Genomic DNA, 17,802 nt, shown 5'->3' on the forward strand with positions numbered 1-17,802 from the left:
TCCGTGTCGATAGTTCCCCTCATCGTCACCGCGCTCACAAAGTCGATCATGTCATCCTCAACCAGCAGCTCATAGTCTTTCTCCTGGGGACAGATTAAAAAGCTGTGTTTTAACTAAAATAGCTCCATCCTAGACACAATAAAACATCTAAGAGCAAACAAAAAACTGGGTGTTTCAATCCCTGCCCCCTTATTAGAGTATTACATTGCATTGGTAGCAGTTGCCATTGTTAAGACAGAATGTTTCAACTCGTAGTTCACTATTTTATGAACTACAAAGTGAAAGGTGCTAGTATAAGAGGTAGAGTATGTTTCTGTCATCTACAATTTAAGAGGAATTGAGATATCTTAAAGTTCTCTACCTCCCTCTGCACACTTTTTATGCTTAATGGACTGAGGCCACACTAGTTTGCTTTGTTGGTTCTCTGATTGAGAAAACACATTGTATCTCAGTTTCAGGGAGTGAACAGAGTCAATTACAAGTTTTCCTCCCAGCCTTCTGTTCTCACAATGTCCTCTTGCTAGAAATTGACATGAAAATATCAAGGAACCAAGGAACTAAATCAGAGTAGCTTGAAAATGAAAGATTGTCCCCACCTGAGTTTTCTCCTTCATCTTCTGTTTAGCATCCCTGGCTCCGAACCTCATGACTGCAGTGTTCAGGTGTTCCTCCTCCCATCGCTTCTGCTCTGAACCTGGGCCTTTTTCTTCTTCCTCAGGTTCTACGTAGGAGTACTTACCTACATCTTTCTGTAACAACACAGAGGAGAAAAGGTTAGAAGTTGTTTTGTACTGACCCAGAACCTTTCTCTTTTTTTCGGTTCTATGAATACTTACCCACTTTTCCCTGTAACAACAGGGTCAGTTAAGATTAGAGATCCCTATGTAAGTCAGTCATGTACTGATATGACTCTGTGCTTTTTTCTTCTTCCTCTACAGTTAATTATATCTCCCTGGCAACAAATAGAATGTAAAGATTACAAATCACTTTGCTACAATCTGAGAATGCAGAAAATAGAACTGTTTAGAAGAGTCTTCTAGACCTCTAGCTCTCACAACACGGTGGCATAGAATAACAGCAATCTCTATCAAAATTAAGTAGTGATGTTACATTATCTTTTGTAAAATAAATTGAGAGGTATCAGTAAGGATTCTTGTAACTTTCTTAGACAACAGGGGCACTGAAAGAGCTCTTCTCACCTTCTTGTCCTCAGGCATGTAGTACCTCTGCACCTTCTCCACATCTCCTGCCTTCTTATGTTCCTTAGCCAGGGACAGGACCTTCTTCTTGTACTCTAACTCCTTCTTCTCTCGGGCTGTCAGTCTGGATGGAAAGAGAAGTGTTCAGCATTTAGGTCTTATAATTTATAACAACTGTTTTTAGCAAAAGCAGCTCCCAAGTGGAAAAAAGAAATAAAGTAAATATGTTACATAGTAAGTGATTGAGTGAGTGTGTATGAGTGAAAGGTGTATGATGATTGAGAGAAATAGTGAGTAAGTGTGTTTGTTAGTGTGCGAGTCAGAGGTAAATGAGTGTGTGTGTGTCTGTCTGTATCTGTATCTGTATCTATATAGCCGGTATAACCGCCGTTCGGCGTAACACACCAGCTTCGCAGCAGCTGGTTATATTACACCAAACGACTCCTTACACCTGACTTTTGCACATCTATCTGCAAGCGTTCTTTAAAACTACCCAGAGAAGATGCCCCTACTGTACTTGGTGATAACAAATTCCACTCTACGATAGTTCTGGGAAAGTACGAATTTTTGAACACATCGATCCTAGGTTGGTAACTCTGGTATTTGAAGGCATGACTGTTTCTTGTTCTTTTTTGAGCTGGTATTAGATTCTTATCGGTTGGTATGTCCAACAGTTTATTGGTCCACCAGTTTAAAGTGGTTGATGAGTGAGAGTGAATGATTGATTGAGTGAGTGAGTGATCAAGAGAGTTTAAGATAATAGGGAGTGAGACTGAATAAATGAATCAGTAGGTCCTTCATCAATGTAACAGTTGTGAAATAGTAACTGTTGTGCACACTGCATCATACTTGGACTTTCCTCCAAACAAAATAGCACTTACTTGGTCTCTGAGAAGAGGTACTCTTCATCCATCACATCAGCCTCCAGTTCATCCAGCTTGTCCACCTCCCGTTTCTTCAGGTAGTCCCGACGAGACTTCTTCCTCAGCTCAGGGAGCATCTTCTTTCTGTCCTCCTCTGCCATCTTAAGTCTCTTCTGGGCTTCTTCATACGCCTTAAAGAAACAAAAACAAGATATCATCAAAACCATAAGATCTGCTGGAGTACCACAAAAATCAGCAAGAAAGCTCATGACTAGACTTCACCTTTGTTTTCCCAACACATATTCACCTACCAGTTATCATTAAGATTCATCCAAATCTTCTTGAATTATGCTGTCCACAAAAATGCCCACACACAATTCAAATGGCAGCAAAAGTCAACATTCTTTGCAAAGATTACAACAGGGAGACATTTTGAAGGCATTGAACAATGAGGAATTGTAGAATAGTCAGGGTAAAACCACTCTAGATTATGTAGAAATTCATTGCACTCTTTTCGATCAGAGAACCAAATCCAATGAATTCACTTGTGTTTAAAGCTTTGTTATGGAAGCTTCAGATCTGATTTAAATCAGGCATTTTACCATGCTGCATTCAAAGATGGTACCGGCAGATCATCAGATGGGTTTTGTTGGGTGTCTTTATTTCCCCATCTGAAGATTGTGAAACAGTACACACTACACAGCAAAAATAAGTATGACTTCATCTATCACCTTCTTGTCGCTCCTTTCCATGATGTTGCGAGTCTTCTCCTTGTCTTTTTCCTTCAGTCTTTCCGCAAAGGCATCTCTCTCCTCCAAGTCTCTCAATCGTTCCTTCTCTTCCCTCTCCCACTCATCCATGTCTGAGTCCGAGTCTCCCTTCTTCTTCACTGGAGACATGGCCCTGAGGAATTCAAAGAAAGTCTTGAGATTTTAGCTTCATAGATCTTCGAATATGTAATAAGATACCATCATTCAGAGTGAAAATGCTTATCAAATGTTTCAACTTTCAATCATTGAATTGCAAATCACATATTTCAGATTTTCCTAACTTTTATCAGTTGTATTTATTCAGCTACATTCATCTGATAACATTCATATCTATCCAATACACAATATTGAAAATAATGAATCAGATTTATTACTTATAGTACCTGCCTAAGTGCTTAGGCCAGGGACTATCCACTTGCTCCTCTCATTAATGAATTAATAATTTAATAAGGTTTACATATCATTAGGATCAAAGTTCCTTCCTTGGTTTTTGATACATGTACTACTTAAATCATCAGTCTCATCAGAGTTTTAATGCACATCCTTAATCAACAAGTCTTAAGACTCACCTTCCATGGTCACTCTCACTTTCACTGCTCTCCTCCCTCCTTGTCCTCAGCTGTTTCCTCTTCTTCTCCTTCCCTTCCTTCTTCCGCTTCTTGGACTTGGTCTTGACCTCCGTGACCTCCTCCTCGCTGTCGGACAGGAGACGGTACGAAGCGTTTTTCTGCTGCATGGCGATGGCTGCCTGCTCCTTAAGTCGTGACTGGGACACCTTCGCTGTGGCCTTCTTAGGGACCTGCAGGTGAGATACACAGGTGAGATACACAGGTGAGATAGACAGGTGAGAAAAGGTGAGGTACAGGTAGTTTTACTGCTGCATGGCGATGGCTGCCTGCTCCTTTAGTCGGGACTGGGACACCTTCGCTGTGGCCTTCTTAGGGACCTGCAGGTGAGATACACAGGTGAGAAAAGGTAAGGTACAGGTGAGATAGACAGGTGAGAAAAGCATTATCATCTACAAAACCTTGCCATACATAGGACATAAAGCCCTTTTAACAATGCATTATCATCTACATTCTAATATCAAGGAAACATTCAGATATCCCTACCTTCTTGTACAACTCGTGAGCAAACTTGGTGATGGGCTCGTCGATGTCGATGGTTCCCGTCTGGCGTATCCTCTCCACGAAGTCGGCTGCATTGGCGGACTTCTCGGCCAGCCCGATGAGGTACTGTCCCACGTACTTGTCACTCATCCCCAGGATATCATACAGCTGGTCGTTAACCCAGGTCTGCAGGCCAGCCATGGTGGGACCTGGGACACGGCAAGACTCCTGTGAGAATTTGCTCAAATGTGCAATTTACGACAACATAGATTAAGTTTTTAAAATGGTACGTAGTTATTTAGGTACCATTCTCTGCTGGTCGGCTTTGGGTTGCTTTACCCGGTCCAGTGCTAAGGCACCGACCTGCTTCTGTCAGTCTGTCTGATTAGCTGCCCTTTGACTTGAGATTTTGCCGATAGAGCTTGTAGCCGGCCTTTTGAGTTTACGCCGCCAGAAATTAAATTAATCTAACCCCGTAAGAACTTCCCCGGCCTGTATCAATTAGCTGCACGGGCGGCCACCCCTACACTGCCGAGCGCCTCGATGGTAACGGGAGGGGGCCATACTTCGACACCCGTTCTAAGTGGATGTGCATGGCTTTTGTCAATGTACAGTTTACAGTGAACTCATCAAAAACAAGTTAAGATTTTGTATGCATCCATATAACTGTTATCGAAGCTGTACAGATATATATTTCATTTAACAGTAGTGTTCCGCACTGTACTTTGACAGCGCACGAAACTTACGGCAGGTTTTCGGCTTGCGTCCTAGCAGAACGTTCCAACACAAAAAAGGGGTCCAAACTCCGACATAGTAACAACCAGACCATTGCCGTGCATTTTTAAACAACTTATGCAAATAGAATAGCACTAAAAGTCTTCATTATAATTTTTTTGTACCAAATATGGGTCATATTTTGTATTACGCGACTTATTCAAATACGGTGTGTTAAAACGTTTACCTCTCACGGTGAGACCAACTTGCCGCAAAACGGCAGCGCATTGTTATGTTAGACCGTGATGGCATTTTCGCTTTTCGGCTTCCTTGATTGCCTTTTCATCCTGTCTTTTGGCAGCAGCAATGGCTACAGGATTTTTTAGTTGGTAGGGATCGATTTTTCTTGAATGTTTGTCGCTCGACGGACGGGTTGACTGAGTTCAACGTGTTGAGCATCACTCGCCCGCCTTCGTGCGTGATAGTAAAATGGCGGGGCCCCGACTGCGTGAACATTGTGGCATCATTTTAGCTCTGTTTATCCAACCGAGTTAAAGGCAGAACAGAACACAGGTATTATTTTTCGGAAGGCTAATAAACATCATTTCTATGTGTGGTGGTATTTTTTCACATGTCGTATTTTGCGAAGAATAATTCAAGAGTTTCCCGGGCCATGGTCTCGATACGTTCGCTCGTCAACTTGCACGGAAGGCGTCAAACTTGTGCAAGTTTTTCAATCGTTATCTGTGGGACTTGCTAACTTCGACACATACCCCGTCTTTGTAGTTATTTACAACAAGGTTTAGTCTACAGCTAGTGTACTTCTCATGTGCAGGCATCTATGCATTTCTCCGCAACAATGATTTTTAAAACCTGTCGAAATTTGGACCCCTGTCGAAGTATGGCCCCCTCCCGTTATGGTACCCAGGCTATAATTTATGTCAAAGTGTTGGTAAATTTCCTATAACAATACTGGTGAAAACGGACATGCTGGTCCGTTCCTGTGCGTTGACAGTGGGGCACAGTCGGTGGCACCTGACCAAATTCTCACAGGGCCTATGAAGTGAGTTTACCAGTGTGGAAGGCCCAAGGGATGGGGCATAATTGTTGTGTATTTACAACAATACAAGCTCTTTCACACACACACAAGTTCAGAGTACGCGTATGCAGGGACAATTATTTGGGGTGGGAGGGAGACTGATTATACAGAACTCTATCATTATATGACAGTATTTCCTGCAGTTGAAGAACAATAAATATGGTAGGATTATTCTACAGCAATCTTTCGGAGCATGGCCAAAGCTCAAGGAAGAAAATCAGTTGTGAGTTATGAGAAGAAAGAGCACTTTGCCGTGTCTGACGCTCAGTGATTATGATAAATAGTGATTGGAAGTACTTACTGTTATCTTATGTTCTCAACCAGTGATAAAATAGGTCAGTATAACCCGCTTGCGGGGCAAAATCTTGTAAAACGTTTCTCCTGCGTGAATTTTGTTTCAGAAAGCCGCCATCTTGGAACGCAGTGTCCACGTTCCTCTCGTGCAGTCTCGCGAGTGTAGATGAGTCCATAACTAAAAAGGTAAATTAGTAAGTTTCTACACGTTAGTTAGAGATAAATTATTTTCAAATTCATAAAAAATCATACAAATATATATTTTTACTATTTAATTAACTTATGATATCTGCATTGAGTATCTGTATTGAATATTCTATGGAGCATAACTTTATAGAGAAAAAAATATTTTCCTTTTGTACCCCATTACTGCAATGGAATATCTCATTGGTTACAGCGCTCAAAACAAATCGAAAACGTCCAGTTTTCCAGTGTCCTATCTCGCTATTTGGTGTTTTTCTCCACGATGGCACAGCAAGGGGCAGCGTTACAGAGTTATAACAACGAGCTAGTGAAGTGTAAGTACCCATGTCGTTTGTTCCATCCTGTTGATAGTTTTGTAAGTTTTAAAACAGCTGTATAAAATGGCGAAAGTTTTACTCGTTTTGCCTAACATGGGGAGGGGGGCATGCGCATAATAATAATTCATGATCTACTAAGTATATACATGTACTATGGATATTGTATTACTATACTAATGGATGTGTATTATTATTGTTATGTTAATTAGGTTGTTAAGCTTTATTCCATACCTCTATTTTGTACTTTAGGTACTAGTTGTTGCCATACATTGTATCTTGTACAATTGCCGTGCAATAAAGTTCTTCAGTTCTGCGTAAAAATATGTGATATACTTTTTGAAGAACAGCTACCACATGTAGAATCATACATTTATCACACATAATTCAATTTTACATGGCTGATACTTTACTAGCTGGGGCAACAATCAGAGGATGAAAAACGTCATTTACATAACTATTTGCGATGTTTTTCGGTTTGACATTGGCAAACGCCACATAGGCCATAACGGTTTTTGCGTACCCTTTTCCTCCAGTTTTCTGCACGTCCTTGGCTTCCATGGAGTCTTGCCTACTGCGCCGCACCGTCCGCGATTTCCACTTTCCCCAAATTGCCTGAAACATGACCTTTGTCAATGGAGCGCTATGCCTAACTGATCCTGTCTGCCATCTTGGAAACTTCGACGATGTACATAGGTGTTTGGGGCCGCCTTCGTCAATGCTCCGTAGCCTCCCAAAGCGCTTCTGACCTTTTTCCGATCATAGCCGGAAAGGCTATGGAGCATTGTATGGTTACCAGGCTACGACTTTTCCTGTAATGTCTATATCATATGTAATTGTTGTCCCCCTGCAGGTATTGAGGACCTCTGTGCCAAAAGAGACGAGCTTCACCGGCAGATCCTGACTGAGGAGGAGGAGAAAACCAAGATCCAGAACGACATCAGGATTCTGACAGAAAGACTTGCCAAGGTTAGTCATTATATCCTTAAAGTTTCAAAGAAGTGACACTTGCAAGATGTACTTTTGAAGTAGTGTGTTGTCTTGGATCCAGAACGACATCTAGCCTGGGTACCATCCGGATAGCAGTTCGCTCCTAGGTTCGCTTATGCTATCCGTCTGGAGACTTGCGCATTCAAACCTTTTGGTGGTAACGTCAGTTAATAAGCAAAGTAAGGAATGGGCTCTAGAGCACTCGTTCGATGACAACAGCCCGGCGCCTGCATGCGCAAGGGGACGCAGGGCTTTTCCGGTGTTGGAACACCGGTTCGAACAAGCGTTTGAACCCATTCCATAATTCGCTCATGAGTAGGGACCAATCAGCGCCTGCTTCCGAAATTTGGACGATTCCAGACGTTAAGATGGTCCGCGTTCCCAGATGGAAACACAGAGAAGCGACTGTATATAGTGTACAATGAATGTCAGAGCTAGAAGCGACTGTTTATAGTATATAATGAACGCCGGAGCGAACTACTTTCTGGATGGTACCCAGGCTAGAACAACATCAGGATTCTTACAGAAAGACTTGCCAAGGTCAGACGTTATTTAAAATGTTGACACTTGTATGATGTAGTTTTGAGTTGTGTTCAGGGTTGGACAAGTCCACTAGCTATATATATATATAGCCCTATTGTCCTTGGCAAGTGAATTGATCCATTGGGCATTAGCTCATCTTTTACCCCACTTGCCTGATTGGTCATGTAAGTTTTTCAATGAGTGAGATTTCGATATACTTGTTGCTTTTCACAGTCATTGCATCAAGCTTTGGTTGACACAGAAAAATAGTCAGCCAGTAGGAAAAGTATTTCATTGCTGGAAGTGAAAATGCATAGAAAACAAGTCATTCAAATTTGGGGCAAGTGAAAATTTGTGTTGGCCAGTTGGTAAGTGAACTTTTTATGTACATATGCTTGCCTGATAGGACTTAGTGAAATTTGGAAACTTGTCGAACCCTGGTGTTGTCTTGGATCTCCTGACATGGATGATTTTTTTTTCTTCTTTTAATGAGCTTGCTTGAGGTGTAAGGCCACATGGACCACCCCTGTGCACTGAACTAATGCTCACTGTACTGGAGCAGCATCTCTTCTCCCTAAGTCAGAAACATCAAGCTTCTGCAAACATGACTATAAACTGACCAAATAGGCAAAGATTTATCTAATAGTATCCTTTTAAGACTGTTTTTAATCTGTGTATGTTCTGTCAACATTTCAGGTGAATGAAAGTTTGAGTAAGAAGATGGCCACCAGAAATGAATTTGACAGGACGATAGCAGAGACAGAAGCAGCATACATGAAGGTAAAGCATCTTTCAATCCTAGCATAAATTAAGCAGATTCTATTTTTTATGCTTGAATAATACTATAGTTCTTTATATATAATTATAAGATTTCCAAACATTGTCAAAATTTGTCACTGGCTCAGTATACATCAATTCTACATGCTCTGTAAATTGCTATATGTATGATGTTTTCTAGATGTGGCATTGATTATAAACAAAAATATTGACCAATATATTTTGTGTCAGAATGATTTCCCCATATAGATAACCTTCCACAAATAACACATTGTTACAATTTTATTTGTGAAACTTGTGTCACTTATGTTTCTTTTTACATGATTATGTTGTTGGATGGAAAGTGATGCATTTCAAACTTTAAGTTTTACCATGATCCCTTTGATGGAGGCTGTGATGCATGTATTACCAGAATTGACCATCAGGGGGCTCTTCAGCATTATTGGCTTCCTGTATACATGTGGATTACCTCATAAGGCCAGTTCAGGGTCATGTCAGGACAGGGTTGTTTGGAACAGAGTGTGTATGTGTTTGGTAATCATTGATAGGGTCCCGGATCCAAAACTGGTGACTTCATTGTACGTGTGGGACATGTATATGTAAGTTTGTAACTAGTTGTTCTACAGTGGTGGAATGTACACGTATCTTTCGTGTACCGGTAATAGTTTGGTTCAGAATTGAGTGGTTGTTGAAATGCAGATCATGTACTTACACACAACGTGAACAAGATTTGATAGACAGTCTAGAATAGATTTTACTGCAGCATTAAAACTGGCAACTTCAGTGTGCGACATGTATACAGTGTAAGTTTGTAGCTTAATTGTCACAGTGGTGGTATGTGTACATGTATCTTACATGTACAAGACTATCTTACGTGTACCAATGATAATTTGGTTCAGAATGAAGTGGTTGTTAAAATGCAGATCACGTAGGAACACACCCGGTGGCACAACGTGAACAGGATTTGATAGACAGTCTAGAGTGGATTTTACTGCATACACAGCATAGCTCGACGGTCGCCTGTCAACACAGATATATACAGACTGTTTTACTGAAGCTAACAAGGAACATACTGTAGTGTAGTGCTCAAAACAGGGGTTTCGTGTCTGCTCTATATGTTAGTCTCAAATCGAAGACCCAACAGTGTCTATTAAAAGCAGTTTTAAAGCTTGTAACATTTCCATGTATGCATATGCCTGTTGAACTATGTAGCGTTGTTCCCTACCACTGTGTCTGTAGCCGTAAAAGTAACAGTTGCAACATTTGCCACAGATGCAGATGCCTTTTTAACTCCAGCGAACACAGCACAATCTGTCCCGCTGTGTGTTTATGTCAGTAAAACCACCAGACTGACAACCCACAAGCCTTGCAGGGCCCTGTCCTGACACAAGCCACAGTCACATGTTCAAAACAATTTCTTGTAAACGTTCCTGAATGCACCAACAGATCATGCGCCGTACGGTGCGTTCGGAGCGTAACGTGATACGACCCGCCGTTGGGACGTGAACTCATGCGACCTTTGAACTGTAATGTAAACACTGATAAAGTCACTTCTAAACGCTGCCTGGACTCCAGTAACCTTTGGCGTGACAGTTGTAACACACAGGGCATTAGCTAGATAGTTAATATAATAAGCAGCTAATAAGCTACATTTTGTAAGCCTCGCTGTGTTCAATTGAGCCTGAAAAAAAACAACTGCCAATCAGTAGTCTTCAAGGTGCATTGAAAGCTAAAAAATATGCTTTCAATTATTGTCACGAGGTCTATTAAAAAAACTAAACAAAAAATTGACTTGCTTAGCTTAACATAAACTACAAAAATTGTTCCCCCTCCCAGGCCAAAATATAGTATCCAAAAATACCAAAAATGTCATGACTGTACATAATTTTATTGATTAACTTTAGGGAGGAGAAATTATGCACCGTTTGCTGTTAAACAGGCAATATTGTGCATCCGCGGCAAATGTCACAACCGTTACTTTTACTACAGTAACTAGTATAGACACAGTGGAAGAGACTAGTTACAGTGGAAGAGAACATGCATGTATATAGTTAAGCAGGCATTATGCATTCATGGCAAATGTTACAAGCTTTAAGATTGTTTTACTACTTTAATCAGCAAGCTACCCTATGCCCCCCCCCCCATGTCTGAGTGAACCAGTCCTATTAGTGGTCTGAGTTGCACATACAAGGTCACCGATACCCTAAGAATACATTTACATGTAATTGCTTTGAAAAATCCTGGCTTCTTTTCCAACTTTGACTTTCAAGGAACCAATTATGCCAACTTAATGTAAGGTACATTGGGCTAATACGATCAATAGTTTGTGCAATTTGCATACACGTGCACGGAGCTGTGTATAAAATGTGCTTGTATGTGAAGTCATGTGAACTGTTATGTAATGCCCCCTGCTAATGTTACGTGTTTTACGTCATTGTAGAAGGTCAGTACTGGTAGACCTTGCCCTTTATTACTTTGTTTTAATAAGTAGTCACATACTTGTACTTATACTTGATGCTTTTTTAAAGTTTTTACATAAAAATTATAATCTTTTATAAAAGTTACATATTTAAAAGCCATTTGATTCAGAACGCTTGTGGAAAGAACACAAAGACAGTGTTTTTATCGAAAAGTTTTGTTCAGGGTTGCTATTGAAAGGCAAGTCAAAACCTTTTTTTTCATTTCCTGAGGTTTTGATGAAGAATTATATTTATACGTGCAAAAAGTCACTGTCAACATTTAAAGTATGAAGGGAAGTATGACAAATCATTTACAGAGCAAAACTTAAAAAGTAGTTACTAGTACTCAAATTTTCAAAATTTTATTTGCTTGAACTACAACACTGTATCCACATTCAAGACACATGAAGACAATTTTCAGTAGAGACAATATCTTTACTAGTATTGACACAACAACAAAGTACAATGACATTGGTAAACAAGTTGATATCAATGAATTACTAGGTAGCTTTCATCATCATTAAGCTTTCAAACAAGTATATTTGATAAAACATATTGACTAAATGTCAATGAAGGTTACTAGTAGACATCCCGGTAATAAGATACAGCAAATAGCAGTTAGTTAAGCAACTGGATATGATTTTGGGTAACATAATAAAGCATAGTATCCATGGTCAGGTAATACCAGCAAGAAATATTTAGTACATGTAGCAGCTAGTCAAGCAACAGGGATATGTTAAGTTTAACGTACTATGATTTCTACTAGCTCTAAGGTATAACTACTCACTGGTGTGTTACTACAAGTCTCCTGCGCCTCTATCAAATTTAACACTTAATGAGTAACGGCGTTTAAGCTTACTAATAGGTACTAATACTTGCAAGAAACACTTAGAAGTAGCAGCTACTTGAGCAACTGGATAGATATGAGTTGTTCAATGTAAGTTTAACGTAACACTATGATTTCTACTGGCTCTAACTAAGGTCTAAAGAATCACTGGTGTGTTACTACCAGTAAGTTTCGTGCGCCTTTATCAAGTTTATCACTTACGTGACCTTGACAAAATCTCCGAGCTCCAAGCAACCGTTTGTTTACTTAGCCTTCAGTAAGTACACAAGTGTTAATAGTGATAAAAAAGGTTCCTGTCAGTGCTTAACGACCAGCTGCAACAAAACCAGCGCTCACGACATGTGGCTGACAGCGTCAAGACTTACTCAAACAATGGTCACGCCAACGTCTTAAAGTCCCGTCTTAGACTTGACAAGTCTGTGACGGCTAGGAGTGTTTTCCTAACCGCTCCCAGTGTAGTAATATGACGCCACTCTTATGTAATGGTGGGGAAAACCGGAGCTTTGGGTCTTACACATTACATGGAGAGGTCACGTACATGTACATGTATGTGCTTAGCTTGATAAAGACACAGTAGACTTGTTAGTAACACACCAGTGAATATAGACTAGAGCCAGTAGAAATCATACGTGACCTTTACGCAAATAAAAACGTTAAACTGAACAATCCAAACTAGGAGTGTTCTTTTACCTACTCCCCGCGTAATATGACCCTATGTAATGCTAGAGAAAAACCTGAGCTTTGGGTACATATAGAACTGAGAAGTCCCCGGATGTGTGGCCGCGACTTTGCCCAGGTTACAGCACGGCATGATGGGAGTTCGTGGCGTTCATTCCCCTCGCCGTGCATGCTGGGACGGGTTGTACCCGATTCCAGGCCACGCTTTGCCGTCACCCGGTCGGGTCACCCCACCCAGCCGCCAGTTTGTTCACCCCGACCTGGTTTCTGGGACACAATGTTGTAATGACTTCCCCAAGGTCAACTGTAACTGAGGACAAGGTCGCCTGCCTGGCTCACTTGCCTGGGAGGGGCCTTGGTTGTCTGGATGTGTTGATGGGATCGACTTCCCTCTGGAATGCAGGGTCTTACATAATCCACACTAGTCTTGTCTCTCTCTGTCTTGGTGCACTCTGCGAAATGTTACTGTTTCAGTCGTGGCTTTATCATTTATGTAGTGGCTCAAACACATTTATGCATTCGCCATATGTGAGCCAGTCTCTTGTGAGGTAAAAACAATCTTTTGTCCAATCTGGTCCAATTTTTCGCAGCAAGATAAGGAAAATCAACAAAGGTTTTCAGAAATTTTGGCGTCTGTCCAAATATTACGTACTTGTGTCCCTGCGAAATGTTACTGTTTCAGTCGTGGCTTTATGTAGTGGCTCAAACACTCATGCATTCGCCATATGTGAGCCAGTCTCTTGTGAGGTAAAAACAATCTTTTGTCCAATCTGGTCAATTTTTCGCAGCGAGATAAGGAAAATCAAGAAAGGTTTTCAGAAATTTTGGCGTCTGTCCAAATATTACGTACTTGTGTCCCTGCGAAATGTTACTGTTTCAGTCGTGGCTTTATGTAGTGGCTCAAACACTCATGCATTCGCCATATGTGAGCCAGTCTCTTGTGAGGTAAAAACAATCTTTTGTCCAATCTGGTCAATTTTTCGCAGCGAGATAAGGAAAATCAAGAAAGGTTTTCAGAAATTTTGGCGTCTGTCCAAATATTACGTACTTGTGTCTCTGCGAAATGTTACTGTTTCAGTCAAGACTTTACATGTATGTAGTGGCTCAAACATCTTTAAGTTAGCATTTGAGCCAGTCTTTCCAAAGGTTAAATAAAGATGCCTTTTTGTGCAAACTGCTCAATTTTTTGCAGCGAGAATCAGATAAGAAAAATCAACAAAGGATTTGAGATTTTTGGCGTATGTCCAAATATTCCGTACTTGCAGACTGCCTATCTTTGAGTGCACTTGAGAATGTTTTATCCTGTGACTGTGAGTCAAGGCTTTATATATGAGTGCCTCAGATACCTTAGAATTGCCACGTGAGCCTTCTGAGAATATTTGGAGACTTATCGTCCATTTCTACATTCCAATTTTGTCGTTTTTGAGGAATATTTTAAGGAAATTGGCTGCAAATTTCACAAAGGTTGGCACATGTCTAAATATTCCAGTTTTTGTAATCCATTAATATACACATGTCAGGAACTGTCTCGTTTATGAAGATAAAGTCAGTATAGCTGCCACTTGAGCCTTCTTGATTTTTGGGCCATACCAATTTGACTTATTGGTTCTAAAAAATCATGTCAAACTGAGTGATCAACATGAAAACAGTGAGAGAGAAAAATATATGTATTACTCTCTAATAGGGCTGGGTACCGGTACGGGGGTATGATGTACCGGTACGGGGGTACGATGTACTGGTACGGGGTACGATGTTCCGGTACGGGGGTACAATGCACCGGTACGGGGGTACGATGTACCGGTACGGGGGTACGATGTTCCGGTACGGGGGTACGATGCACCGGTACGGGGGTACGATGTTCCGGTACGGGGGTACGATGTACCGGTACGGGGGTACGATGTACTGGTACGGGGGTACGATGTACCAGTACGGGGGTACGATGTTCCGGTACGGGGGTACGATGCACCGGTACGGGGGTACGATGCACCGGTACGGGGGTACGATGTACCGGTACGGGGGTACGATGTTCCGGTACGGGGGTACGATGTACCGGTAGGGGGTACGATGTACCGGTACGGGGGTACGATGTACCGGTACAGGGGTACGATGTACGATGTACCGGTACAAAACTGGTTTTTCTTATTGGACCGGTCCGGAAAAAACGGACCTGAAAAAATCAAGTGGACCAGATGTTGGACCGATTAGAAAATGAACATATTTTACCAGCACTGACAGTGGCAGCCGTTCACGTGTTTTGAGGCTTACTGGTTCAAGAAAATAGCAAGAGAGACGTAGAGAAGAACTAATACAATGTAGTCATTTTTATGAAGTTTCTATAGTCAAACTTGGTCTAACTTTACAGACTGAGGCAGTAAGCATTGTTTACGTGAAGATAGGATTCTCCACCAAACAGATATCTTTTTACGGAAATGGACCATTGTTTTGAGTATTGCCCATTCACAAACAATCAGGTCCAGGTTCAGGTCCGGACCTGGACCGTACCTGAACCTGAATTTTCTGTACCGGTACTCTGACCCCTACTCTCTACCATGATGTTACACGCAGTCTCTGGGAGTGAATACGGGCTAGGGGCTACGGGCTTTAACTTAGAGTTTCCTTCCCTGCTCGTTAATTTCAAGATTTTTATTAAGATGTCCGAGAACCAATGACATAAGATGGCATAGCCTCAAGTGTTAAACATAAGTTAAAGAACTGCCTTGTTAAAGCAGATCAAGCGGAGGGACAATAGACAGTACTGTATAACCTGCTTGTTCTCTGTGTTCATTATTGAGTGGGTGATTTACTATGTCTAGACAGTGACGTAGGTACAAAGGGGATAACACACTCCTAGCCTAAGGGTTCATGTAGGCCTTGTGTGGATCATCTACATTATACACTAGGCGAAAATTGTTTAGTTTGCCCGCTTAGACCACACTACCTAATCTATTTTTTTTTTTTTTAAACTTTAAAAGAACCTTTAGATAGAATATCATGATAAGTTAAGGTTATGATATGTTATGGTGAATACAGTCATATTCAATTTTTCCTCCTTACCCTCTAGCTTTATGATGTCCTCTTGCATTGCTATATTTTCACTTTTGTTTTAAAAATATGAGAACCAAGAAATTAAATTGGTATGGCCTTAGGTAGTAGGGAAAAGATTCAGTTGATATCACTGTCAAAGGTGCTTATCAGTCTGCCTTGTGTTTTGATTCCACCCTTATAAAGATTGCAGAACAAAGCATTGAAAAAAGACTTCATGGTACATTTAGCAAAATCCATAGACAGACAGAACAAATAGAAATACATGTCAAAAGGAACCCCTGAATACAGTTAATAAATGGGAAAGATTTTTAAGTTAGTTATTGACCACTTCATGCTATTGCCTACACTAATATTTGTATGTCATGGAAGTTAATGTGAGAACATAGTTAACAGAAAGATGCAGTGTGAAAAGTATTTGATCAGGCTGGACAAAATCTATAAATAGCAAATTCCAAGGTCGTGGGTTAGCTCAGGCCAAGGTCACCTGAGAGGGTAGCAGCCAGTGGAAACCGGCATGCGCAGTGTGCGGCACGCTTTCACGAAATTAGTGGCTCCGTGTTTTCCTGGTTACCTGTTTAGAATTTTCTTCAAATTTTTGGTTTGTGTTAATCTTGTTTTTCTTCTTTTTACAATGTCCAGCTTCCCATATGTTCATTTTTATCTTTTACTAGTAATTCTGTGATTAGAATGTTGCATACATGTATATTACGATGAAAGTCTTGATAAAGGTCTTGTCCATACAAAATGTAGTAACTACACTGTACACATCATTCCAGAAATTAGTTTTACTTATTTTCCCAGAAGTACATTTGTATCCCCAAAAAAATTCTCAATCTAAGAATTCTTTTACATATAAAAAATGGCTGGTGCTATTGCTACACTTGAGGTTTGAACAGATACATTAATATTTGCATATCATGTAGCTAATGGAACATACATGTAGATGCAGCGTGGAAAGCATTTCATATAAAAGGTAGATTAAAGTCCAGGCCTACAATGTACATGTTTGTCCTATGTTTTCTACAGATCTTGGAGAGTTCTCAGACTCTGCTGAACGTCTTGAAGAGGGAAGCCACGAGTCTGAAGGAGCCGACAGCAGCCTCCTCCTCCCCTCCTCCACAGAAGGGGACCAAGAAGGACCAGCCTGCTTAGCTGAACCCCTCCCCCTTTTGTAATGTATAAAAATATGAATATCACTATCAACCTTAAGCCTTCCCTGTGATACCTGTGTATGATACTATTGATAGCTGGGCAGATATTCCATATGGCAGAATCAGTTATTCTATACACTAAGAAATAGTGATTCGAGTATCTGTTGACAGAGATCGCGATCACTTATTCTGCCAGACTGGAATATCTACGTATACCCAATAATACACAGGTATTACAGAGAAGGCTTATATATGTAATGTGTAAAAATCTAAATATCACTATCATTATCATCTGCCAAATAGCAATTACTAAAGCAACTGCATATGATCTCGGAAACGGTCAGACATTTCACATAACATCCCTTATCTTTTGTCATTGACACTGGATGATTGAAACATAAATATCACAATCATTATCAACCGCAGTATAGTATTTTAACTCAAGCAACTGGATATGATTTTGGAAACGGTCAGACGTTTCACATATTAAAATCCGTTATCTTTTGTCAGTGACACAGGATAATCGAAATATAAATATCACAATATCATTATTATCCACCATATACTATTTTAACTCAAGCAACTGGATATGATTTTGGAAACGGCCAGATGTTTCAAATAGCATCCACTATCTTTCATCAATGACACTGGATAACAGATGTTAATTAATATCTGAAACATCTGACCATTTCGAAAATCATATCCAATTGCTTGAGTAATAATGCTATTTGGCGTATCTTATTACATGGATGTCTAACCTTTATCGA

General features: G+C 40.6%; 2 protein-coding genes across 2 annotated transcripts in view; one reads left to right on the plus strand and one right to left on the minus strand.

Moving 5' to 3' along the window:
* Positions 1–6,242, minus strand: part of LOC118421388 (pre-mRNA-splicing factor ATP-dependent RNA helicase DHX16-like) — a 15,253-nt gene extending 9,011 nt beyond the window's left edge. Inside the window, exons 1-8 of the mRNA XM_035828651.1 lie at positions 6,056–6,242; positions 3,945–4,150; positions 3,402–3,631; positions 2,794–2,965; positions 2,081–2,253; positions 1,200–1,323; positions 597–749; positions 4–83 (exon numbers count right to left, since the gene is read on the minus strand). Coding sequence (XP_035684544.1) covers positions 4–83; positions 597–749; positions 1,200–1,323; positions 2,081–2,253; positions 2,794–2,965; positions 3,402–3,631; positions 3,945–4,142 — 1,130 coding nt within the window. The 5' untranslated portion in view covers positions 4,143–4,150; positions 6,056–6,242. The remainder of the gene's footprint in view (positions 1–3; positions 84–596; positions 750–1,199; positions 1,324–2,080; positions 2,254–2,793; positions 2,966–3,401; positions 3,632–3,944; positions 4,151–6,055) is intronic.
* Positions 6,243–6,412: 170 nt separating this feature from the next.
* Positions 6,413–17,791, plus strand: LOC118421589 (Sjoegren syndrome nuclear autoantigen 1 homolog). Its single transcript, XM_035828938.1, has 4 exons — positions 6,413–6,566; positions 7,420–7,535; positions 8,775–8,858; positions 16,911–17,791. Exons 1-4 carry the CDS (start codon positions 6,515–6,517, stop codon positions 17,034–17,036), a joined length of 378 nt encoding a protein of 125 aa, XP_035684831.1. The 5' UTR covers positions 6,413–6,514; the 3' UTR covers positions 17,037–17,791.
* Positions 17,792–17,802: the final 11 nt, after the last annotated feature.

This window comes from Branchiostoma floridae, chromosome 8 (assembly GCF_000003815.2).
Source record: "Branchiostoma floridae strain S238N-H82 chromosome 8, Bfl_VNyyK, whole genome shotgun sequence".
NCBI classification, from domain to species: domain Eukaryota; kingdom Metazoa; phylum Chordata; class Leptocardii; order Amphioxiformes; family Branchiostomatidae; genus Branchiostoma; species Branchiostoma floridae.